The sequence below is a fragment of the Talpa europaea genome, assembly GCF_964194135.1.
Source record: "Talpa europaea genome assembly, chromosome: 4".
Classification (NCBI taxonomy): domain Eukaryota; kingdom Metazoa; phylum Chordata; class Mammalia; order Eulipotyphla; family Talpidae; genus Talpa; species Talpa europaea.
Genome location: NC_140070.1, coordinates 49,168,980 through 49,195,018, shown reverse-complemented (window position 1 = coordinate 49,195,018; position 26,039 = coordinate 49,168,980). Strand labels below are relative to the sequence as shown.

The 26,039-nt window shown below is 40.7% G+C and overlaps 1 protein-coding gene across 2 annotated transcripts in view; it reads right to left on the bottom strand.

Annotated features, from left to right (window-relative positions):
• Positions 1–1,060: 1,060 nt before the first annotated feature.
• CLDN18 (claudin 18) overlaps positions 1,061–26,039 on the bottom strand; it is a gene marked incomplete at both ends in the record, with an annotated part of 33,068 nt that continues 8,089 nt past the window's right edge. The window contains 5 exons of one of the 2 annotated variants that reach the window (XM_084232326.1): positions 1,061–1,232; positions 2,477–2,587; positions 6,014–6,131; positions 7,278–7,442; positions 19,183–19,402. In XM_084232326.1, the coding sequence (XP_084088452.1) occupies positions 1,061–1,232; positions 2,477–2,587; positions 6,014–6,131; positions 7,278–7,442; positions 19,183–19,402 (786 nt within the window). Of the gene's footprint in view, positions 1,233–2,476; positions 2,588–6,013; positions 6,132–7,277; positions 7,443–19,182; positions 19,403–26,039 lie in introns of those variants that run through there. The other variant, XM_084232327.1, reaches the window with a different exon arrangement.

Genomic DNA, 26,039 nt, shown 5'->3' with positions numbered 1-26,039 from the left:
AAGCATGGATTCCAGCACTTGTAAACCCAATGTTAAATTAATCACCTTTTAATTTTTTTTTGAAAGAACAGGTTTGAACTCACTTCTTAGGACCTGCTGTGTTCCCTTATTTGTTTTTCTTTCTTTCTTTTTTTTTTTTTTTTTAACACGAGTTATACTGACTCTGTCATGTATAATCAGAGTCCTGGAGATCTCAAAGATTTAGGATCAGTGAGTATTTTATGAAATTCTGAATTGTGTGATTTTACAAAGAACTGTATAAACATCAAAAGAATTAATTTTTCATTTTCCATGTGCAGAAGTGAAGCTAATTCACAGTGTACCATTTACTAATACATTATTTATCCTAACCATCTTTAGAATATCAAAAATATTTAGATTACAGAAAAAAAATCTTTTCTCATTCCTCTGAGAGACTTTCTGGTGTGTGACTGAAAGAGGACATGAAGTGGGGAGCTCAGAAAGCCCATGGGGAAGTCTAGCAGATGCCAACAGAAGCAGAAAGGCTGGAATCACTATTCTAGGTAATGTTCAATCACAGTGTAGGAAACTCAGATAATGAGCTGGAAACATTACAAATATCTTTTCCCTATTACTTCTTCAATCAGTGTTTATTAGTAGTTAGGGAGGGGAGAGGAGAGGAAAGTAAAAAGTCAAATAGCAGAAAATGGTATCTTTTGGTTGACTATTTTTTCCTTTTAAAAATTTTCAGGGATGGAATTGGGAGATAGATAATCAATAGGCTACCAACCAGGAGGAGGCAGAGTCAGTCGAAATCATCCATGACTCTGATAGGAATTTAAATCCAGTTCTTTCATTAGATTAGAAAGGTCATAATTAAAAATGAAATAAAAGATTGAAAAACATGAGCTGAAGCCTCTAATTCATACCTGATAACTCAGCTGCTTTGTGATGAACACTGAGAGAGACATGTACCAAGACCTGTGGGCTCACCAAAAGTGAAATCAAGACTTTTCTAACTTCCAAATCAAGGTAAAAAAGTCCTTTTTTTTGAGTGAATTGGGGAGTTTCTTCTGCCCAAGCCGAGGTGTGATGGAATCTACACATAGTCGTACTTGGAAGGGTGGGACTGTGCCTCGTCCTCTGCGCGGGCACCCCCATCGTAGATCTTCTTGTTTTTGGGGTTGGGTCCAAAACCAGAGCTGGCCTTGAAGCCTCCAGGCCTGTAGCCTACATTGTGGCCTGAGGCATGATAAGAAACCGCTTTGTAGCTGAAAGAAAAAGAAATATTCCATGACCTTAGATGTATTTGGTAGGAGTGCCCCCATTTACTGTGGGCTACATCGCAGTTTTAGCACTAAAAGTCCAATGTCTTGGGACCTCCCTGGTGGCCTAGGGGTTAAGTCTCAGCTCTACCACAGCAAAAACACATGGTGATGGCCTGAGTTATTCCCAGCCAGGGAGCTCACCCACATGGCACAGCAGACCACTCCTGTCTCGCCTGCGGCTCCCCTCAGCAGCGTATTTCAGTAAATCCACCTGCTTTGCCCCCCAATCTGTCTCTGGTGGATCCTCTCACCCCCCCCCTCCCCACGTCTGGCCTATAGCCCAGTTCTTCTACACAAAAATAAATAAAACCTTTTTAAAAAAAGTCCAATGTCTTAGGAAGCCCCTTATTGCTGAGCAAACTGAGAAGTTGGTCACCCTAGTCTTTGGGACACTGGTTTTCTGCCTCTGCTATGGAGCAGAATTTCTGGCTTCGTATTAGAGTTTTATTAAGCTTGTAGGTAATGACTAGTGAGTTCCCTCTATTAATCAATCAAAAGGAAATGAACCAGAAACAATATCCAAGAGAATGTGATTTTGCCAAAGAATCATAGAATTTGTGAGCAGGAAGGAGCCATCTCTCATTTACTCATTGATAGATGAGCTAACAGAAACCCAGAGAGGGCAAATAACCTGCTAGGGGCTCACAGGGCTAGATAGCAGTAGAACCCAATCCAAGTCTCCCTACTCTGGGTCCACTCCCAGAATCAGGGCAGTTTTCTTGGCAGCAGTAAGGCTGATATTTTGAAAGGGATGCTTTTTTGTTGTGGGCCTCTGTCTGGTACATTGTTAGGATTTTAGCACCAGCCCTGGCTGCTACCCATTAGATGCAAGTATCACTTGTACTCCAAAGTTGTAATGATCAAAATTGTCTTCATATGTTGCCAAATAGCCCTAGGGCAGGGGGAAAATCACTCCCAGCTGAGAACCATTGAGTCAATAGGCTGTGGAAGCCAGAGGGTACCTAGAGGGATTTTTGCCCCCCTTCGAATAGAATCTCACCTAAATCTGCTCAGGCTGAAATATTCCTGATCTGTTCTTTAGGTCCTCTCCAATCATTGAAAAGAGAAGTTTCAATGATACTTTAGTCAATGAAGTTCTTTCATATGCTTAAACATTCCAGTTGCAAATTACACATTAACATGGACTTGGATCAAATGTCTGATTGCACTGGGATGGGGATACTCACCTAGTTTCCTCTGGTACCAGGCCCCGGCAGGCGATACACATCATCACACCCCCAATTAGCGTGAGGCCTCCAGCAACCCATCCCACGAACAGAGCTGAACCAAAGGTATACCTGAACAGGGAGATGCTGGCTGTGAATGTGGGACTCAACTTTCAAGGTTCTACCCACTGCACCTGGCTGTCCCCAACTTTTGGATTCCTGTCTTCTCTCTCTCCCTGCCTCCCTGAAAACATACTCCATTGGGTCACAAGCAACTGAATCAGGTACCTTGGAGAACAGAATTGGAACTGAAGCTAGTCAGCATAACAGCAGTGAGGTTCTTGGACTGATACATCACTCAGGCATAGAAATAATTATATAGATGTGTAGGGTAAGGAAAAAGTATCAGGCTTTTCTGCTCTCCCACCATTAGGATAGATGAGGGAAACCTGTGGTCCTGAATGCATGCCTGATGGAGGGCACCTGAAGTGGGTACACCTGGGCTGAGAGACTGAGTTTATAAGGGCGGTGTCACGGGGACGCCAGCAGAAGCTGAGAAGCAGCAGAATGAACAGAAGAGCAGAGAAGCAGAGAGAACACCAGAGAGCCCAGCTAGAGTGAAGATTTGCTGGGGGCTGTGAGAACTGCCAGCTTCCCGGTCCCCCAGCACCCCTGCCTGCCATATGCCTGGTTAATCTAAATAAAAGACCTGCAAAAGCCACTGAGGACTCTGACTCCTCCTTTACCCAATCTGCATGGGATCATAGAGATCCTGCTCCGTGTCTATTCCTGACCCTACAAGATGTTTTAGAGAAACATCTCAGGAAATATTGTGCTCTCCCTATTGACAAAGGTAAGTGTCTAGAGAGTTTGTAAGAAAAGTTTGAAAGAGGTGGCATCAGTCTCATGTTATTGTTTTTGAGGGAATTTTGGTCCTTGAGTTCCTACTGTGGGCCAAGAGTATTCACTTTATGTATGTCAAGTCACACAACTATCTATGCAGGAAAAATGGATGGGACTCGATGTATTCATCTATTGTCAGAATAGATGAAAGTGAAGCGACCATTCTTTCATTTATTTGTTTATATACCTGCTCAACAAGTATTTACTGATCTCCTACTATGTGCCTGGTTCTACCTTGGCACTGTGACCAAGGGGTGAACAAGACACAGACCTACCCTCATTCTAGCAAGACAGACATAGACCCACCAGCATTCTAGCCCATGCTGGAATTATATCCTGGGGTGGTCTGATTCCAAAACTGGTGCCCTTTCCCTCTGTGGGCTGCCTCCCCTGGGGCTCAATAATATTAGAGCAGGATTGGGAACAAAATCCCCCCAAATAAAGTAATTCTGATTTTAGATAGATATTTGTGGATAATATCTGGAGAGAAGTATCCCTAAATCCTTAGTGACCAGTAACTCTCAGGATATCAGTGAGCATTTGAATGTTAGCTGGTAACTTCACCTTCATCTCCAAGAGCCCACAGGAAAAGAGAGCTCAGATAAGTGGATTCTTGCCCTTGAGGTTTTGCTTTGTGTTCCTCAAAGAGCATGGGCTGCCCGTGGAATACCGTGAATAGTTGGCATGGTCAAAATCACATGCTATGAACATTTAGCCACACTAGGAAGACACCATGTGGGTGTAGACCTCTGCAACTTAATAAGGTACTTTAGAATACTTAGAAAGCACAGACATTTTAGCAGGATTAAAGTAGAATATAAGCTTGATGACCAAAGGTGATGTGAATGACAAAATCGGCAGACTGATCTCAGCTCTTGAAAAGTTCTGGGAGAAAATTTATTTCTGGTGTCTTTTACGGTATTTGGAATGAAGACCACCAACCCATTTCCTCTTACACCCTAGGGTGACTGGGGGCTTAACAGATGACCTCTTCCTGGGACTTCTCCCAGATGCCCCCTAGATGACTCTCCTGAGGGGGCAGCATTGGTCTTTCTGCCCTGGCACAGGCAAAGTCCCTGACCTTGATACCCCTTTAGATGGTTGAGTGAGGCATAATGTTAGTGATGAGAACAACAATCACTAACATGTATTGAGTCATTACTGATACTATGAAAAGCTCCTTTATCACAATTTCATTTAATTCTCAAGAGTCATTGTGATAGGAATTACTACTCCCATTTTACAATGAGTAAATTAAGAGTCATTATAAATCAATGAGGTCAAGTAACTTTGCCAAAGGCCTAGGAAGGACATGGCTTTGCCAGATCACTCTGCCTCCAAAGCTCTCATTGTTAACCACTGAACTATACTGGAAGGAGTGTGATATCTTTAGGAGACTTTTACAATCCTGTAGTCTCAATCTTAGGACTGAAGTCACCTGCCCAAGGTTCTAGGGAGATGGTATGAATGAGTCATGGCAGATATTAGAGTTGGGTAGAGAGTCACTGACACAGGGACCCAGATAGTCCAGGCAAGGTGGGCTCTTCTAAGCAGGAAGATTTGCCCATGGCTCACAGAGGAGTTTCCCAGGGTGTGGGATTTTCAAAGCTAAAACTGGGAAAGTCCTAGGAGAACCAGGATGAATGGTGCAGTCTATTTTTAAGTTGCTCTTGTAATCAAGGGACGAATGATAGGAGATTATGATAATCATTTCCTTCCCGTTCTTGACTTCCATTGTTGAATTCCATTCTTGAAACAAAGCAGAAACATGAGTGGGGATTGGAGTTCTAGGAAGTCCAAGAGTAATGGATTTATTACATCTTCACACTCTTTCTGTACCCCACATTGGTGAGGTTGGAGAAACACCAAGTATATATGACTGGCCACTTAGGTCTAATATTTATATCACTCTCCCAGAACAAGATCATTTTCCTTCAGGGATTTGCTGCTGCTTCTTGCTATAAATATGACCCTTTGAAGTGGTGGGGAAATAAACACAGGATTTGAAGTTGCCATTGTCATTGAAGTTACCAAAAGTTTCCATCTTTTGAAAGTTCTACTATCCTTCTGATAACAAATTATAGCTGGTTTTCATCTCCTTTGGCTAGACTGTGACTGCTGTGAGAATGGGGAATTTGTCTTTATCTCTAGCACCCCGAACAGTTCCTGGTCCAGAGCAGGTGCTAAATACATTTATAAAATGAAAATATTAATGAATGGAAAAAAGAGGCAGTTGTACCAGACAGTATCATTGCTTTTCCTTACTGATACTGCACTTCTATTAAAGTTTTTACCTGTCCAGAGCCAGGTTACCATCATGGGCTGGAGATGTGTTTCTCATTTACATGCCTGGGTTAATAGTTTCTGTTTCATTTCCACCACAATGGGTCATGGTAAGAGTATTAGATGAATACTAAACTGTTGCTGTATTTCAATGCAAATGTCAGATCATCCTCAAGACATATCACCAAGGATATTTCACTGAAATGAAGTTTATGAATTTACAGATCATTTTTTGATTTATAATATGGCGTGGTTGCTTCTGATAAATGTTTGCTATTTCAGGCACTGACAGTCACATTAGGTATGTGTGTTTAACCGGATTTTTATAACAATATTCACCATACAATAATGAGACCGAGATTAAGAAGTTACCTGGTCTGAACAGTCTGTACCATTCCTCCCATGCCAGTGTACATATTAGCCGTAGACATCCAGAAGTTAGTAACCAGCATGTTGGCAAACACAGACACTCCAGTGATGGCACAAATACCTGTGTTGCAAGAATAAGAAAGCTCCAGAGTTGGTTATAAAGGAAACACAATGTTTCTGAGGCAAATATGCTTAAATGATTTTATGTGAGCATGTCAAAGAATATTCCATTCCCATAACAGAATGGTCAACATAAGCATCCATTGCTAAATTCCCACTAGACATTGTGAAGTTCTTAGAATCACAAATCTTACTAATTGTGAAAGGAGTTGTATGTGCATAGAATGAGATTTTACAAACACATTGGAGTCAAGGGTTGTCCTACTTTTGGGTGCTTTCCCAGGAAAAAACAATAACATTAATTTGAAGAGCTATGCAACCCCATTTTTTAAAAAGCATTATTGTCAACAGCCAAGAGCTGAAAACAGCTTAAGTGCCCATGAATGAAGGAATGGATAAAGAAGATGTAGTATATATACACAATGGAATACTATTCAATTCTTAAAAAGATGAAATCCTATCATTTGCAACAACATGATGTACCTAGAGGGTATTTGCTTAGTGAAATAAGAGCAATAGAGAAAGACAAACACCATATGATTTCATTATATGTGGTATAGAGAGAAAACAAATGAATGAACTAAATAAAAGAAAAACAAATTTTAGAATGTAAGATCAATTACATAGACAACTAAAGGAAAGGAGTATAGTAGATAAACTGGGACGAAGTATATGGTGAAGAATAGAAGTAGACTTTTAGTGGTGAGCTTAATGTAGTATATACCCATGCTGGTTTTCAAAGATGCACACCTAAAACTTATATAATATTATGATGCAATGTTACTTCAATTAAAACAATGGTACAATATTTTGGTCCTGGTCCTTAGGTGATGTCAAGAACTCTTTCTTTAAATCATTTTCTAGAGTCTTACTAAAATAATGCTTTACAGATTAAATCACACACTTACCTGAGGATTGAGAATCTTTTATAAGCGTGGAGGCAACTAAGAGAGTTCTTAGCATTTATGATAATTCTGTAGATTGTAATTGGGCTTTAGTCTCAGATCTTGAATCCTAGCGTGAAATGTTCTGAATCTATGTCCAGCCATATTCAGTAGGGACAAGTTATGTTGCTTTACTAGAGTGAGTTTGCTATGACATTCCCAGAAGCAGGTGTGAGAATGGGAATCCCACAATCCATGTTTACCTGAGATGATGAACATGATCCCAGAGGTCAGCGTCATGTTGGCTTTAGCAGAGTCCTCCATGTTGCCAATGCGGATGCATTTTAGGGCAAAGATGGACACCAGGAGCCCAATGACACCCAGGACGATGCCCACAACCATCAGGGCTCGCACTGCCTGTAGCATAGCTGGGGACAAGAGGTAGGGCACAGACAGCTCAGACTACAGCAATGCTGTCAATAGACTCTGGCATAGTAACACTAAGCAACCACAACTCATCAGTACCAAACTTGTGAGAAACAGTAAATCCATAGACTGTGAGCCTTGTCACCATTAAGGTATGTGGAACTGTGGAAAATGCAAAACCATCACTTACAGTCTGTGATTGATGGATATTCCTGCAGATGTCTATAGAATGAGAAGATTCTGGACAGTTCAAGCTGGGAGGGGCAAGAAAATTTAGCTATTTCTCTTTCTAATTTTAAAGCTTGATAATCTGATGTCCAGGAAGGGGAAATGACTTGACTGAAGTGACATTGAAAATTATTGATAGCGCTTACAGTAAAATTGTATTGTTTCAACTTCTAAAGCAAACATCTTTCTTCTTGAGTTTTTCCATATGGGTTCAATGCTTATATAGTTGTGTTCACTTTAGGAAAACCCAAAATTCATTTATAGCAAACAATGAAACAAGGTCGCTAAGTAATATACCAAGGACACTATATCCTGCCGCTTTGCAAAGGTCATGGCAAACTGTGAGTTTTGAGTGTATATAGTAAAGCTGCTATTTCAATTTCATGACCCTTTCAACATGGGTCTTTCAACATTGCCAGTCTCCTTTCCAGGAATTGATGGAAGCTGTATGTCCTCCTGCAGACCCTTTCCTACCAGATATATCCAAAGTTGTTTCCAGTGCATCCTTAAAGTGCAGTGACGTGACTTAATATTTTGCCAAGCCCCACGACTGGGTACAGGGAGGAGAGTAGTAACAAGTCAGACATGCTAACGTAGTTAACAGAGCAGACAGATCTGCCCATATGAGCTTGTGCCAAAGCAGGGAAAGAATCACTGAACATGTCCACTGTAAGTATAATGAATTTTATAAAAGGATAACAAATGAGTCTTTGGTGTCTTCCCAAGGGAAAGCCCCTGGGCATGGGTGATTCTGGGCAAACAGAACTGAAACCCATGTGATACAAAACACAAGCTTTGTCTTACCCTGATTGTCACAGCCAGTTGTTCCTGTTGATTAAAAACTATTAGGGGCTTTTCAGATATTAAAACATTAAACTCACATAAAAACTGCTGCAATGCAGGTAATATTAACTATTTCTATTTTATAATTGAAGAAATTGGGACTTTCCAAGCGCATTTGAAGGGAAATATAGAGCTGGGGGGTCGTACTCAGAACTGTCTCAAATGGTTACTTTCTCATCATAGGACAATGCATTGAGGGGGCTTATCCTGGGAAGACAGTGGAGATCTGGCTGCTGTCAAGGTACAGGAATCTGTATGGTCCTAATAGAATGTATGCTCTAAACTTGGAAACTTGGCCATAAAATGTCATCCTCTGAAATGGATACTAAGAATGTATAAGGGAATATTCTCTGAAAATCATTTCTGGGAGTAACATGTCCCAGGAGATTATTTATAAATGTGACTCTTATGACAAGGTAGTACTGGGAGGAAATGCTCTCCAATCGTTTTGGGAAGATTTCCATCACAAATATGGCCAATATCAGTGGGGCTGCTAGCTTATTCACTGTATGGTGTGTATCACAAAGCCATTTGTCATGATGGAAGAATTGACGATCAATGAAAACCATTGAAAAAGGAGAAGTTCATCATGCAGAATTTGTTAAAGAGCCTTCCGCAGTGTCTGAGGAATGGAGAAATGGAGGCCCTGGCAACCTCACAGGCATCTCTCTCTGCAGGGAGGTCTAGTTCTAGGCCACTGAGCCCATTCACTTGATTCTGATTCTCTTCTCCATAAACTTTTGGTTTTAACTTTGATTCACTGTTGGGAAGAGAATTCTAAAAGCAGCATCTTCATCTTGGTCCCATGAGCACTTGGTTCCATGAGCACTACATTCTCATGGGAAATATGTTAATTTATGGTATGAATCCATCCATCAGGATCTGACCATTTATTCATTGAAGAATTGTTACCACTGGGGTCTTGGGCTTCCAGCTTGTGTCATGGTAACCCCAGAAAGGCAAATAGAACTCATAAGTCCCCTAAAGTGACCCCTGGAATCTATTCATAATGTAGGAGCACTCTAAAGTGTCACATCTGTCACCCAAATTCTTACCTAATGTCTTTGCTGGTCTCAGAGGATACTGGGCACACACTCTTCATTCCCTCATTAATCAATGTGAGTAGGTATCATCTAATTATTTGTTCATTTACAACTTTGTGTATTCATCTAGCACATGTTGGTGTACTCTCAGTCAAACACTAACATATCTGTATATTCATCTGTCATTTTATCCATTCATTTGTTCATTCAAGTATTTTAAAGCTCACATTATCTACAAAACCCTTTGCCAGATGCTGTAAGAGGTATGAAATTTCATGAATAATAATCTCTTCCTTCAAGCAGCTTACAACCTGGGAAGATTATGTTTCCTGGAAATCCTTTTCACCTTGGGAGTCCCTGGGCTAGGTAATCTTAACAGCACCACTTTCTGACAGTAGCTCATGGTGTGGTTATAGTTCTTTTTAAGATATGTGAGCCCATGGTTCAGAACAGCTATGGAGAGGATATTTTGGGGGTAGCCCTAGACCTCTGGAAATATTCTCAGGGTTATTCTGTTTATGGAAAACTGGATATATGGAAAACTTTCCCTCTATAAAAGGTCCCTATGGGCATCTTTGAACTTCAAATCTACCCATGGCCCTGTTAGAGGTTTTAAAAACTTATGCTAGGGCCTCCCCGGTGGCGCAGTGGTTGAACGCTGGGTTGCGAAGCTGCCTGCGGCCTCTGCAGCAACGGTTCAATACCCAGCTGCTCCCCGGCCACTGGAGGAGGGTCCCCCATGGTGCGCAGGCCTCTCCTGCTGCCCGCTGCTCCCCTCAGCAGTATACTTTGGTCCTTCTGCCTGCTCTGCTCCCTGCTCTGGCTCTGGTGAATTCTCTCACCCTCCCGTGCTTCTGACTGTACCCAGTGCTTGTATAAACAAAACAAATAAAGTCAATCATTCAATCTACATTTATATAAAAAAAAATAAAAAAATAAAAACTTATGCTAGTTCTGATATTTTAAACCTCAGGCTATTCATACAATAAAATCATTTATTCTTTTTGAGAAGCACCTAGAAAGATATGTTATTAAAATAAAATAACCAAAACCAAGCAATCAATCAATTAACCCCCAAACCAGTCAACTAATCCACCCACCAAATAAACAAAAACAAATAAACAGACCAACGGAACCTACCAAACAAACAATAATTTACAAGGATAAATAAGGTCTCTTCCTCACTTTATGAAAAATCACAATTTTCCTGAACTCTTAGCAAGGATGGGGTCATTGGCTCTCTTTAGATAGAGTGGTCCTAATACCTGTTACTGAAAGCATGTGTGTTGTGGCTGTGGCTGATGAAGGGATCTGTCCCTGACATTGTTAGATGAGAAAGGATGGTAGTACTGGCAGGTGGGAAGTGAAAGCGCCGTGCTTGCTGGATGAGGAGAGCAGTTGCTGCTTTCTTGCAGGAGCACTTGGTATTAGTGCCCTGGTCAGCCTCTCTGGTCAGTCTTTGCTACCAGTTCTCAGACACTCCTTTGCCTCTGCTGAGTCAGGTTAGCATGACAAAGTCTCCTCTTTTCTGGTTCTCTCTTAACTTCTGGCACCTGCTTTGCCTGGGGCTCACTCTGACCCTGAGCTTCTTTTATTTCTTAGAATATCCTTCTAGCTTACTCCTATGCCTTTCTTTCAGCAAGTGGTTGGAAAAAAATGCAAATAGTTTTATAGCTTGTGGGGCCACTATTAGATACAGAACTCCGGACCTGGATGGGTAACCCAAAGTTTTCCCTGCTTTGGAGACCCCTAGGGGTTTCTTCTGAGAATGGGAGATGTGGTTAGAGCAGGTGCCAGGAAGTGGGAAAATGTTCTTCACCACTCACTGCTAGAAACCCCGATGTCTAGTAATATCTATGGAGAATGGAGATGCATGGTGGTGACTTGTACTTTCCTTCCAGCTGGACGTTTCTACCCTCTTGGATTCTAATCCTTCTCCATAAATAGGTAACCAGAGAAACTGCTCTCAGAGGAGGTAGGGTTCTCTTTTAGCCACTCTGTTTCTCATTTGATATTCTAAGAGGCACAGGCTTATCAGCTGATAACAGGTGAGTCAAAGGGGCTCTACAGACTGATTCCCTGCACCAAAGGTGTGACTACAACATTCCTTCCAATGAACAATGAAGCATTATCAGACCTGAAGGGCGGGCAGGATTCAGGGCTGAAAGAAGCAAACAAAAAATGGGAACTTAGTATTCCCTTCCTGTTGCAAAATACCTTATTCCACCCAAATAGCTATGGATTGACAAAGTCCCTTTGGGTGTGGTTCTCAACCCTGGCAGCACCTTAGCATCTCCTGCAGGAACTTTTAAAGAAATATTAATGATTTGATCCCACTCTTCAAAATTTTCATTTAAATGTTCAATAACAAAATTTCTAAGACTAATCTGGGAAAAGAAAGGCTCAGGAGGATGTGCTGAGTGTGGAGTTGGGAGGAAAGAGAATTCTCAATGACAGCACTGAGCTTGCTGGAGGGTGGGGGCAGGGGAAGGAGTTGATGAGACAAGTCACCAGGAACCAAAGGCCTAGACCTGGGGCCTTCGCTGGAGTGGGGGAGAGTACCTAGACATAGTTTAGCCTCAGACTGGAGACAGGAAGGACTGGTGGAGGAGGCCAAAAGAAGGGAATCTGAGACAGACTTCAGAGGAAAGGCCCCTTAGAGAACAAGGTGAAAGGGTCTGGAGTTTCCAGAGATCCTAAAGAACCAATAAGGCGGTCTCTTGTTGCTTGTGAAATTCTACAGAACAATACAAGTTCAGTTGAGTTGATGGGGAAGTCATTTAACCATCTGGAAGCAGAATTTCCTAAGCTCTGGCATGGGTTAACACTCTCTCTTACAAAGACAAGTGGGGACAATCAAATGCTGCTGACGCCAGCATAAAATTAAGCCAGTCCCGGTAAGAACAGCATCCTCCTCTTCCCTAACAAGAAGTTATCTGTCACCAGCCCTCCGTGGTTTTGACTTGAAGTAGTTGTGTGCAAACCAGAATCCTCTCATTTGGTGATCAGAAATAGCTGAGGGTTTGAAAGAGACGTGTATGAGGGTCTGCAAAGGGAAAGTGGGGAAGAATATTGGAGAAGAGGAGGAAGAAAAAGACCTGGACCAAGGTAGTGGGGAAGCTCAGGAAAAATGGACTCAGCATCAGCTGGCCACAAGCAGGAGAGCTGTTGATGGCTGAGCATTGCGGGTGGCTTCCAGCCTCCTTACCCCTCCTTTCCACTGCTAAGCTGGGCTCTGACTACATAATTCTGATGATGAGTGTTCCCCCAAAGAAATGTCCCTCTCACCCACACCCCCTTTGGCCATGCTAGGTTGGATGCTTTTTGGGTGGCTGTGTCTGCTGGGAAAGCAACAAACTCTCCAACTACAGCTGGGCAGAGTTCAATTCCAATGTCTAGACAGCTTTGATCATCATGACATCATAAGCAGTCTCATTTTATACCTAATGCACAGGTTCTCTTGGGCTTCAGAAGCATTTTCTCAATTCCTTCAGGCGTGTAAGAATATATACACATTTAGATATTTATCTACATATTTAAAAAGGTTCATTTGTGCTAAAACATTTCTCTTTCTTGAAAAAGGAGAAAGCATCTTGATCCCAAACCACAAGTTCACCCAGATTTCATTTCAATCACTCCACCTCTTAGGAACAATTTCTTCCACCAGATGTTGGCATAGGACAACTGATTTCACAGGATTGTGAACATTATACATGTTGTGAAACATTCAGTCAATAGTAAGAAGAAATAAATAGGGCAGCTCCTTTAGGAAATTCCTAACAGCAGTTTCATAGTTCCCCCCCCAACCCCCACCTTTATGGATTTTTGCTTAGGTTTTATAAGATTATTCTCTAGTTTAAATGTAGCTTCATTAACATCTCACAGTCCTGTGTATACAAATATGATTCACAGGTTGATGGGAAACTCCCTCATTCTCCAGTAGTTCTTTTTAAAATTTTTAATACACTGAGCTAGAAAGGGGACATGTAGCCAGTTATATGAAAGAACAAACAAAAAGCAACACCCTCTGAAAAAATCAACACCCTCTGTGTTTGCCAAGGGGCCAAGAACTGTGAAGTGCTTAGAACACAGGGGGTATGTGGGTAGAAAGGTGAAAGGACTCAAAATAATCTTTCCTTGGATATCTGGATTCATAAAAAGATGTTAGTTTTTGGAGGAGAAAAAACATCTGGACAATCAACTGTCCTGCTCTAGAACACTGGATGATATAAACACAGCACAGACACACTCTTTCATTTAATGATGTCAGAGTGAGATCTTGTAAGTGGGTCACAAAGCACTTTCACACAGATGGCTTATTGTGATGCATTTCACAGATGGGGAAAGGGATGTCAAGAGATATAGGTGTCCTAATCGTGCCCTTGATCTTAACTCATCTGCTTCTAACCAGAGGGCTCTGCCACTGCACCAAATTTAGTCTAAATGTTTGCAAACACATTGGAAAAAAATGCACTTGACTGCAATGCCATCAAGGAGCCAGGGGCATTAGTGTGCCAGGCTTTGCTCCCTCTCTACCCTGCTTATTGACCACCCTTTGCTTCTTCTACCACAGTTGCCAGGAAGAAATGAAAATGAGGAATGAGTCTTTCACTTCTATAACTTAGTATCCTAATTGTTAATCAAGTCGTTGCTAGTGTATTGATATAAATGATCAAGGTGCCGATGCGCCCTCTTCTCTAATTGAGCTCCAGCCAATCTGATTCTTAAGGCAGACCCTTCTAGCCAGAACGTAGACACAGGGCCTAAGCATGGGGCAGCCACAAGGACACAGACTTGTTAGTCTTTCAACCTCATGTTCCTATCCATCCTGCTTTTCCCATTTTCTGTCCTCAGGAGCTTGGGTATGTTACCTCGCCCTGTCTCTGAATGTCAGCTTCCGACTTTGTGTAAAAATAAAGCCAATTTCCCCCTATTTAGTGTGAAGTTTAAACTGGAAAGTTTATGTGTAGTCCAATAAATGGTAGCTATTTTTACTTCTGGGGACTGTCCTTGGAGAGTTGCATGCTATATTAACTGTTCAGAATACAGTGAAGGAATCTGTCTAGAAAGGATACAGAGCTCCTAATACATATAGGTAAGCTGTTCTGCTATTACACCACTTACCTCATTACTCTTTAGTAGGTTAGTTGAATGGAATGAAATTGTTCTGTGGCTATGTTTCCAACAAACATGGTTCATTTTTATTAGATGAATGAAAAGTTAACAGATTTTGCAAGACAAGAGCTTATAGTCAGAAAAATTGAATCATTGATAGTAATCGTGATTATTAGCTAAAGTTTTATAATGGTATTGGCTTCTTTGTAGCACTTTAAGGCTTATTTCTCTGCGGGAGGGGTTAGTCCTTTGGGGTCTGTGTCAAAATTGAACTCTGCAATTTTCCATTTTTATCTCTAGTCATTTCACCCAGTTCCTCTGCTATAGGTCTCTCTTCCTCTGGTTCCCTGTCAAGAAATTGCTTTTAGTAGCTGTTTCTGCTGGTACCTTCTAGGTGTTAGTTCCTGGCTGGTTCTCTTGCCGGCTCCTGGGAGCCCAACTGTCCACAAACTATCTTCTAGTCTCCTCTCTGGCTGCTCCATCACCTTATGTTCCTGTCTTTGACTTTTGAGTTTTATTTTAACCTTTTCTTTCTGGTAATTCCCGCCTACCCCTTATTTCAGTTGGTCAAATCTCAAGTCATCAAACAAATATTTATGTTTCAGGATGCCAATTTTCATTATAGTCAATGCTGGCAAATGAGGACTGACTATTTTTAAATCCACTCTGTTCTCCGTGGTCACAAGTGATCAATGTTTAAAAGCAAATCCTTTTCTGCAAACTCAGCCCCAAGAAATATCTTTCCTGACTTCTGCTGGAATCTGGTTCCTTTGATCCTGAAGGGCAGGGTTGGGGTACGTTTGTGGTGGCTGGGGTAGCTGTCCTAGTTCTCAGACTAATCAGCCAGCTTGAGTTTTCACAGCCCGACTGGGAAATAAAACACAGTAACAGCAGCCACTTACCCCTGCCCCAACCCCTCAGGGCTTTTGGTGGACTCTGCTGGGGGTCCCAAGGCCATAAGCTTGCTAAGAAACAAGAATAATGCTTTCCAAAAGCATGAAGTGCTTGCCTGGAGCATCAGACATTCCTCAAGACATGACTTGAAGTTCTTTCTCCCAGCTCACTGTGCCCTTGAATCTTTTTCAGAGAGCACCTCACCCCCACCCCTTATAGATTAGAAACATCTCAAAGTTCTTTGAGTGGCAACTAGGTTTCCTTTCTAAGATCTCTCTTTCTGGTCTGACATGGAATAAAAGTATCTAACAATACCACATCTCCATTCTTCCTTTCCCTACTTTTCCTCTCTTTCTCCTGTTTTTTTAGAAAGTTTTTGCAAAAATTATATTTTCCCCATGTTTACATTCCTCTGATATGAAGTGCCAAGGAATTTTTGCACTGCAGAAACTCACCTCAATTCCCAATTCCATTCAGGCTACCCTCAGCAAAATGTCTGACTTTGGAAAGGCACACTGTATATTCTTATATCAGATAATATTTCATACATAGAGGTATTCAATAACATTTGTCTCAGAAATGAATATTAGCCAGTAAGATATATTCTTTTGCACTCACATTGGGTTTGACTGGTGTTCAAAGAATTGTCTGCCGAGCAGAATTGAAGTCAGCATGGCAGATATGCTGTAGCCCAGCAGTTGTTGCCTTTTAAATGATGCCTGTAGCAGAGCCTGTAGCTGCCCATCAAACAGCCACATGGGCCTATATTGCCCTGTTCCCAGGGCCATGCAGCTACTTCTGGCCAAAGGACTGTGCCATGCAGTGCTTTTAGGCTGAGGGTGTTAAGGGAAGTTATGTTTCTAAATATTTTTTCCTCTGTTGCAGCAGGAGGTGGCCTCTTTTCCCACAATGGACTTGATGTAGGCAAGGAGTAATTATTGTTTTGTTAAGTCACTGAGATCTTTCGGCTTGTCTGATGCCACAGCTGACATTACATACTGTGATTAAAATAATCCTTAAAACTCTAGTCCCGTAACATAGAAGGCATGCAAAAGTTATCTGCTAAATACATGATTGGATGAACAAACAAATGTTTCAGGTGTGGTTTTATACATAGTATAAAAGAGCAGAAAACTGTAATACAAAGGCAATTTGCCATTCTATTTAGGGGAAACCATTAACCTGTTTTTAATGGCTTGTATTAACACTAAAAATGACATATTCTTACTATTCAGTTCAACTTAGTTTATCAACCATTTGCTGAATGCTCACCCTGTGCTATGCTGGGAATTGAGAAAAGAATTCCTATCTAGCTGAAGGGCCTGCAATACAGAAGCTGAGGAGACAAATATACAAAATAACTAAGTTAATGAGCAAAGGTTTGGTCTCAAACAGAGCCACTAATGCAGCTTTCCCTATAGTGCTCCTTCTGACACTTCCCGTTGAGTAGCTATTGCCTCCACTGGTGCTGCCTCTGCCTTGGTCTTGATACTTATGCACATGGCTGCCCTTCTGTTGTGTTCACAGATGCTGACAAGGTCAGTATTGTGTTTGCACTCTGCGGATATACAATGAATGCTGTTTCAGATTTGTGAGCAGTGTCATGACTGGGGAATATGCTCAATGCCATCGGTGTATGGTATAGAGATTTTTGGGATTCTAGTCAATTAAATGGGAGGATTTGCAGAGAGAGTTGTTGGGGAGGTAGACGAGAGCACTTGCGCAGTGGAGGCAATGGGTATCAAGCTCTGAGTATAAACAGATAATGATAACCTAGGTCAAGGTCAGAAGAACAGTGAGAGACAAGTCAAGGAAGGTAGTGAGGGCTGCAGGAGGGCTGGGTGTCCGGCTCTCATGCCTGCGCTCATTAACCTGGGAATATGGAACCATGGAGGGTGTTGGGGTTTGAAATATTTAGGGAGATGACAATTGAGAGCTGGAAGTTGGTGATTGGGAAATTTCATCCCAACCCTTTGCCACAGTCAAAGGAGCAAATACTATAGAGATGAAGGATAGAAAACAAATTGAGAAAAGTTTAGAGTGAGAGATGGTGGAAGAATTTAGTCTTTTAATTTGGTTGTTGGTGATCAAGGGAGAGACAGAACTTGGCAGTTATCAGCATGTAGAGATTTTCCAGGAAAGGAGGACATGAGCATAAGTGAGGAGGTGAGATGAAAGAGGCGGGAAGGAGAGGGGCTGATGGGCAGGATGATCAGAGAGGTGGTGTGGGAATTTCTGAGCCCAGGTGGCTTTTCACAGGCTTGGGCAGGGCAGGGGAGGGGGGTCTTGTTCTGCAGACTGTAGCACTGTCAAGGGAAGAGATTCTGAGAGGCCCCGGGAGGACGGGATCCTTGGTAGACTAGAAAAGACAAGTGAGAGTGGCAGCCCTAGCATTTATCCACTTACAAGTTTGGATGTCCATGAGTGGAAAGAAACAGAATGAGAAAGAGATTGGTAACATATGGTGAAGTCCTTGGAGGAGGTTATTGAACATAAAGTCATGGGATTGTCATACTTTAATTTTGAATATGAATTTAATAGTTAAATAGCCAGTTAGTAGTTAAACTTAGGTTACTAGCAACTCAATCCATGCTCTTATCTCTCAATTACCCAATTCTTTTACTCTGTGACCCATCTTCTATTTTTTTCTGAAGATCAATTAGTTGAATGGCTTTTCACAACTCACTTTCAAGGGCTTCACAGGTCTTAACAGTTTCATGCAAATTTATTTCCAGTTACCTATTTGCAAAGTGTTAGTTGCAAAGACCAAACCCAACAGCATTTTCCTCCCTCACCTCTTGGCCACTCCTTGGAACCATCGATTTGCCTGACTTATTACTTTCTTTTTGCTTAAAAAAAAATAAAATAGAACTTCCATAATACCCAAACACAACATCCCTATAATGCATGCTTGAAGTAATTATCTGCATTAAAAATAGAAGTTTTGCTTATTTCATCTTCAGATGTGAAAAGATGTCACATTTATAATGATGTATATTCTGAAATCATTATATATAATTTGAATTCTGCAATTATATTCTGACACACATTGATTTTTTGGAGTGCATATCAGAATTTCTTAACACATATACAGAACAAGGATATTTATAACTTCATGGCACAATAATTTTGGCAGCTACAGAGACTATAGCCATTCAGAAAAAAAAAATTAACTGAAAATGAAAGGAAACTAGTTCTCAAAAAACTTTTTTTAGCTGTAAGAAAATATTCACGATCCTACTTCCCTAGCCCCGTGTGTGTAGGCAGGAACATGTCACATGCACATACATGCATACACTTAATTTTCTCCATGCAGAACAGTGTAGAAGCATAAGCTTACCCTTACAATAGTCCCAAGACCTGTTTCCTTACTAGCATTTCCTTTGTCTTCAGTAAGAATTCTGATTTTCTCTCATAAGACTATCACCTTCTTTGACACAGACTGACTTTTCTTATTCACACCTTTAGTTCTCAGCCAACACTGCCAGAGTCACACCCAGGGGTGGGACATGATTCAGTCCCTGTGGTGGTTTCGAGGTCCCTTGTGGCTACAATGGGAGCCAACAGCCCCTTGCCCCTCACTTGGCTGTGCCCCCGCAAGGTGCCGCTGGGCGCCTACCTGGAAGGCCTAAGATGGTGAAATAGGGCCGACACTCAGTAAACCCCGAGCTCTGCCTCACGCAGCTCCGCCAGAGCCCCTCGTACTGGAACACTGAGGTGACCGGGTTGTCGTACAGGTCCTGGGTGCTCCACATGTCCATCCCCGTGGCGGCGATGCAGCCCGCCAGGCCCAGGACTGACAGGAGGAAGCCCACTACTTGGTATGTGGTGGTGGACATGGCCTTAGCCCTTGGCCCTCTGGCCGCCACCTGAGAACCAGCTGCCGCGTTGCTCCTGTGGAAGGTGTGGGCCTAGCGCGCTCCTGAAGGGTTGCTGCCCTAATCAGATGGTTTCCCTCAGCTCTTGGTGTTTGCTCACAGTGTTTTCCTTAGATAGTTCAGTTTCACTCTAGGCTCAAGGGCATTATTTTTTCATTAGTTAGGGAAGAGGCCCCAAGAGGCACTTGTTCTGCTGAGCTGTGCAGGTCCAGCCGTTTTGAGAGCAGTGCCACCTGAGTGGACACTTTCCGCTGACCACTGCCACCCTCTGGGGGAAAAGCAGACATATCCAACAGGGCTGGGAAGTCCCGCCCACCAGCCCTTCCTTTAGGTCCTAGTCACCACTTTGGCTTATCTCACTTCAAATGGCCCTCTGGAAGCTCTGTCTTAAATCAGACTTTAACATTTTTCCATTTACTTACACATTTCCATGTTGATCCTACAGAAATGGTTAGAGCAGGTATTATCTCCCACCCATATATTGTGGTGGGAGGGGTTGGTGAGTCAATTGAGATACAAATAGGCTAAGGAACTTAGCCAAGTGCTTTTAAAATACCAAGGTGGGGCTTGGCCCTCACTTCTAGTCTAGTGCTCTTTTTCTGTTTCCAGGTGGAGAGGGCAGGTAGGTAGAGTTGTCCCCATTTTTGAGAACAGAAAGCCAAGTCCTAGGCTTGCACTTGGTCCACAGGTATAGGAGCTGGGTTGAGGAAGCAAGGCATACTGTTGACTTCCATTGTTCAATCTTTCACTCATGCCACAAGAACCACACACAAATGCATGCCTGGCACAGAAGGTTCCACAAAGACCAGAGGAGAAACTAGAGCAGGCTGGCCTAAAAGCCCTGACTGGGTCACTGAGTGACTTCAGACTCCTGAAGCTGTCACTAATGGGCAATATGATGCCTGATTTGGGGCAAACTGCTCAGCCTCTGAAGGTCATAGTTTCTTATTGTAATATGTGCTGAGGAAACTAGAACACTTCAGAAAATCTGGTCCTGTCAGGTCTCCCACACTGTCTTTTATGTGTTGCAGAAATATTTTCCCTATAATTGCTCAAAATAACAGTAATTACATAATCACAAAATAGAGAGACATGGTGGGAAATCAGCCTTTGGATTTTTGTCTACATGATATGATTTTATTAGCAAATTGGTTGAACTGCTCCTTCCTGTGGGTCATGTGTCTGGCCCCTGAATTCAGATACATTTAAATCAAAACCTTCCCAAATCCAAATTTCAAGGCCCTGACACATACCTGCACCCCAAAATCTGACCCATAGTGATCTCCAGGGAACAAACTCGTGCATCTGGACATTTCAACGTTATCTTGGTTGCACCCAGCCACCGCTCTCCCGGTTCTACTCTCAGCAAACCCAGAAAGCAAATAGGGAAGGTCCCCCTTCTGATGTGAATGGCGGCAACACTCCTCTCAGTCAAGCACCTTGCTTTAGGTTCTGTGATCAGTGTTTGTAGAGAATGAAGCATGAGCCAGAAAATGCAAAAGAAGAGTGTAAGCAAGAGTTGTGTGACTGAAAGTAAAATTTGTTGGTGGTTCTGTATCCTCCCAACTGGGCTATTAGGTCAAATCTAAAAGATGGAAAACTGAAGCTGCTAACTGCGGTAGACAGGGCTTAATTAACTAATTAGATTGGGAAATGTTGGAATTAATTTAGCAATGATTCTGCCTCTGTGTTTCTATGTTTCTATGGACACAGTCAATTTCATTCTTATTTCAACCAAGAGGAGGGCTTTTTATTCATCAAGAGGTCTGGCAGAGTTTGGTTTCCAGTTGCTCATTTGTGATATCTGATAATACTTTCCTTTCCCTAAACACATCAAGTATAATGCTACCAAAGCAATAGATTAAAGTTGCAGAATATAAATATAGGTTATTAGAAGTTATCTGTTCTCACTCATGGCAATTTTTCTTTCTACCAACCGATGCAAATGTTTTTATGTACAGGTTCAAGATGGAAAGAGGTTATTCAGTTACAAATGAATTGTTTTCTTTTTTTGTTTGAAATGGTGACAGTGACTTGTTTTGAAAGAAAGAAATGTTGATTTTTTTCCCCCTTGAATTTTATTACTTTGTCTATCATTTACAGATCTATATAACTCTGGGGAAAAATTTTCACATGTCCACATGTGCACATGCTTCACTCACCCTCCACCAAGCCTCCTGTGCCAGTGTCCTATCTCCTCCCTTCCCTGAGCCATTCCTGCTTTCCCCTGCCCCTCCAGTCCCTCTGGTAAGCAGTATATTTTTCACAGAGTATAAGAATTATTATTACTGTGCTTTGTAAGTTTTTTTTTTTTTTGGTTATTCATATTCCACAAATAAGTGAGACCATTCGGTATCTGTCTTTCACCAGGAAAAGTTGAGCTTAAAGGATAAGCATAAGGAAACTTATATAAGGTTATAGCACAATGTTATGTCAGTGAAAAAGGAAATGAATCAACTTCTACCTAGACAGGATAGTGAATAGTAGAAGAAATCACAAGTCTATACACTTTGTGATGTGAAATTAGTATTGACAAGTTTTAAAACATCTGGAAGATGAGGTTTTTTTTTTTTTTTTTTTTACTTCCTGGTGAGTTTTCTGTACTCTGAAATGAGTGGACCACTGCTGTACTGTTATTGACAAAGAATGAATTGTGGGTCACAGAGGAAAATATTCCCAGGGCAGAAGTTTTGCTAAAACATATTAAATGAATGTCTGCAAGGTAATGCTTAACAGTAATAGGGTTGATATAATTTTGTTTAATCACTTTTAAAAGGAACAAAATACTTTGCTGACTTCTTAGGGAAAATAATCCCTATACTCAGGTTTAAATACAGTCTGGCAATGTCATTTTGGGTTATAAATTTCCTGGAGCTTATGTTATTTTACTGACATTGGAGAAAGCTTTTTCCCCACCTTTTCTTTGTCACTTGTTGGGAATATTAATATAATGAATCTATGGTAATTAGGCAAAATAGGTGGCCAAATAGTAACTTAAAGTATTATATCTAGCAATTAGGAAGGAGTAAAACTGTTATGCTAGTAAGACAAATAATTGATATACCTAATAATTTTTTCTTTAAAAATATTGCCATATTATATATCTCCCTAATTTCTGATCCTACATTTTGGTACTCATAAAAGACAATTAGGATAGAAAGAAAATTGTAACAAGTAACTCATTATTTTAAATCCTAGATAAAATATTTGACATACTTCCTTTTTAATCATTTTATTTTTTTGTATTAGAGATTACACAATTTGGTGTTTTGCTCTTTTCACTCAATTGCAAACATGTGATATTAAAGGTCATGGTAAACATCATTTAATATGTTTAATATCAACTATTTAATGTGAAACAGGCAAACATTTTAACATGAGCTAATATTAGCATTCTATTTCATAGAAGTGCTGTTATTCATCTAAACAGCGTTTATTCTTTTTTAAAAACTTATTTATTTATAAATATTTTATAATAAATAAATATAAATATTTTACATCATTGTTCTTTTTTTTTCTTATCTTTTCTTTCTTTCTTTCTTTCTTTTTTTTTTTTTTTTTACAATGCTTGCTTTCTCCTCAGGTGTAGTCCCCATAGTATTTCCACCACAATTCACCAGCGCACCATCACCATAGTCCCTTGTGTTCTTCCCACCCTTATTTTGATCGCTCTCCTCCTCCTCCCCTGCAGAATGTCTCTGATTTACAGTTGTCCGTTTATTTTTGTTTTGTTTTGTTGTGTTTTTTTTAATTAAACAGCACCTATTCTTTTTTTTATATATTTTATTGTTATATTCCCCATACAATTGCAGCCCCCCCATTCTGACCCCAATCCCTCCCCTCCCGCCCCCGCACCCCTAAAAGTGTCTCTGGTTCATAGTTTTTTGTTGATTTTGATTTTCACTTTCTTATATTCATTTTCCTGGTCCCTTATTTAAGTTTTCTAGATTCCTGCTATGAGTGAGACCATCCGGTATTTTTCTTTTTCTTTTTGGCTTATTTCGCTGAGCATGATCCCTTCCAGCGCCATCCATGTTGCTGCAAATTGCATGTGTTTATCTTTTTTGAATGCTGAGTAATATTCCATGGTATATATGTACCACATCTTCTTGATCCAGTCATCTGTTTTTGGGCATTTGGGTTGTTTCCAAAGCTTAGCTATTGTAAACAGTGCTGCTATAAACATAGGGGTGCAGGTGTTCTTTGGAATTGATGTTTCTGTGTCCTTTGGGTAAATACCTAGGAGTGGAATTGCTGGATCATATGGAAGCTCTATGTTTAGTAGGTCCAGAAATCTCCACACAGCTTTCCACAGTGGTTGGACCAGTTTGCACTCCCACCAACAGTGCAGAAGAGTTCCTTTTTCTCCACACCCTCGCCAACATTTGTTGTTGCTAGTTTTTTTAATATGTGCCATTCTCACTGGTGTGAGATGGTATCTCATGGTAGTTTTGATTTGCATTTCCCTGATGACAAGTGATGTTGAACATTTTTTCATATGCCTGTTGGCCATTTGCATTTCCTCTTCAGAGAAGTTTCTTTTTAGCTTTTCTGCCCATTTTTTGACTGGATTATTTTCTTTGTCGTTGTTGAGTCTCATCAGCTCTTTGCAGATTTTTGTGATCAGTCCTTTATCATTAGTGTTGGGTGCAAAAATGTTCTCCCAGTCGGTGGGGTTTCTCTTTGTTTTTGTTATTGTCTCTTTTGCTGTGCAAAAGCTCTTTAATTTGATGTAGTCCCAGCTGTTTATCTTTGCCTTCACTATCACTGCTTTGGGTGATGTGTCTGTAAAGATGTCTTTGATGTGCAAATCACGTAGTGTTTTGCCTATATTTCCTTCTATATATTTTATGGTTTCAGGTCTTATGTCTAGTTCTTTAATCCATTTTGAGTTGATTTTTGTGTATGGTGTGAGGTAGTGGTCAAGCTTCATTCTTTTGCATGTAGCGACCCAGTTTTCCCAGCACCATTTATTGAACAAACTTTCCTTGCTCCAATGCATAGTCTTTGCTCCTTTGTCAAAGATTAGTTGACCATAAATCTGTGGGTTTATTTCTGGATTTTCTATTCGATTCCATTGGTCTGTATGTCTGTTCTTGTTCCAATACCATGCAGTTTTGATGATTATGGCTTTGTAGTATAGTTTGAAGTCTGGGAGTGTGATGCCTCCATTCCCTTCTTTTTTTTTCAGGAGAGCTTTGGCTATTCGGGGTTTTTGGTGATTCCATATGAATTTCATCAATAATTGTTCTATTTCTTTGAAGAATGCCATTGAGATTTTGATTGGAATAGCATTGAATCTGTATATTGCTTTTGGTAGGATGGCCATTTTAATAATGTTTATTCTTCCAATCCATGAGCAGGGGATGTCTCTCCATTTCTTTGTGTCTTCTTCTATTTCTTTTAACAGTGTTTTATAGTTTTCTTTGTATAGGTCCTTTACCTCTTTTGTTAGATTTATTCCCAAATATTTGATTTTTTTTGTTTCAATAACAAAAGGGATGGTTTTTTTGATTTCTTCTTCTTCAGATTTATTGTTTGTGTATAGGAAGGCTACTGACTTTTGCGTGTTGATTTTGTATCCTGCCACTTTACTGAACTGATTGATGAGTTGAATTAGCTTTTCTGTGGAGTTTTTGGGGTTCTCTATGTATAATATCATATCGTCTGCAAATAGTGATAGTTTGACTTCTTCTTTTCCTATTTGGATTCCTTGGATGTCTTTCTCTTGTCTTATTGCCCTGGCTAGGACTTCCAGTATTATATTGAAAAGCAGTGGTGAGAGTGGACATCCTTGTCTTGTTCCAGATCTTAATGGAATTGCTTTCAGCTTTTCACCATTGAGAATGATACTGGCTGTTGGCTTGTCATAGATGGCCTTTATGATGTTGGGGTATGTTCCTTGTATCCCAAGAATTTCAAGGGCTTTTATCATGAATGGGTGTTGCACTTTGTCGAAAGCTTTCTCAGCATCTATTGATATTATCATATGGTTTTTATATTTCTTTTTGTTGATGTGTTGGATAACGTTGATTGATTTTCGGATGTGAAACCATCCTTGTGTCCCTGGAATGAATCCTACTTGGTCGTGGTGAATTATCTTATGGATACATTGTTGGATTCTGATAGCTAAAATTTTATTGAGGATTTTTGCATCAGTGTTCATTAAGGAGATTGGCCTGTAGTTTTCCTTTTTTGTGTTGTCCTTGTTCGGTTTTGGTATTAGTGTAATGTTGGCTTCATAAAACGTGTTTGGTATTGTCCCTTCCTTCTCAATTTTTTGGAAGAGTTTGTGAAGGATAGGCACTAATTCGTCTCTGAATGTTTGGTGGAATTCATTTGTAAATCCATCAGGTCCTGGGCTTTTGTTTTTGGGGAGGTTTTTGATTACCATTTCAATTTTGCTAATTGTAATTGGTCTGTTTAGGTGTTCTATTTCTTCTTTTTCTAGCTTTGGGTGATTGTAGAGTTGTAGGAATTTGTCCATCTCCTCTAGATTGTTAAACTTGTTTCCATATAACTGTTCATAGTAGTTACTGATTATTCTTTTGATTTCTGCTGTGTCCGTTGTGATTTCTCCTCTTTCATTGATGATCCT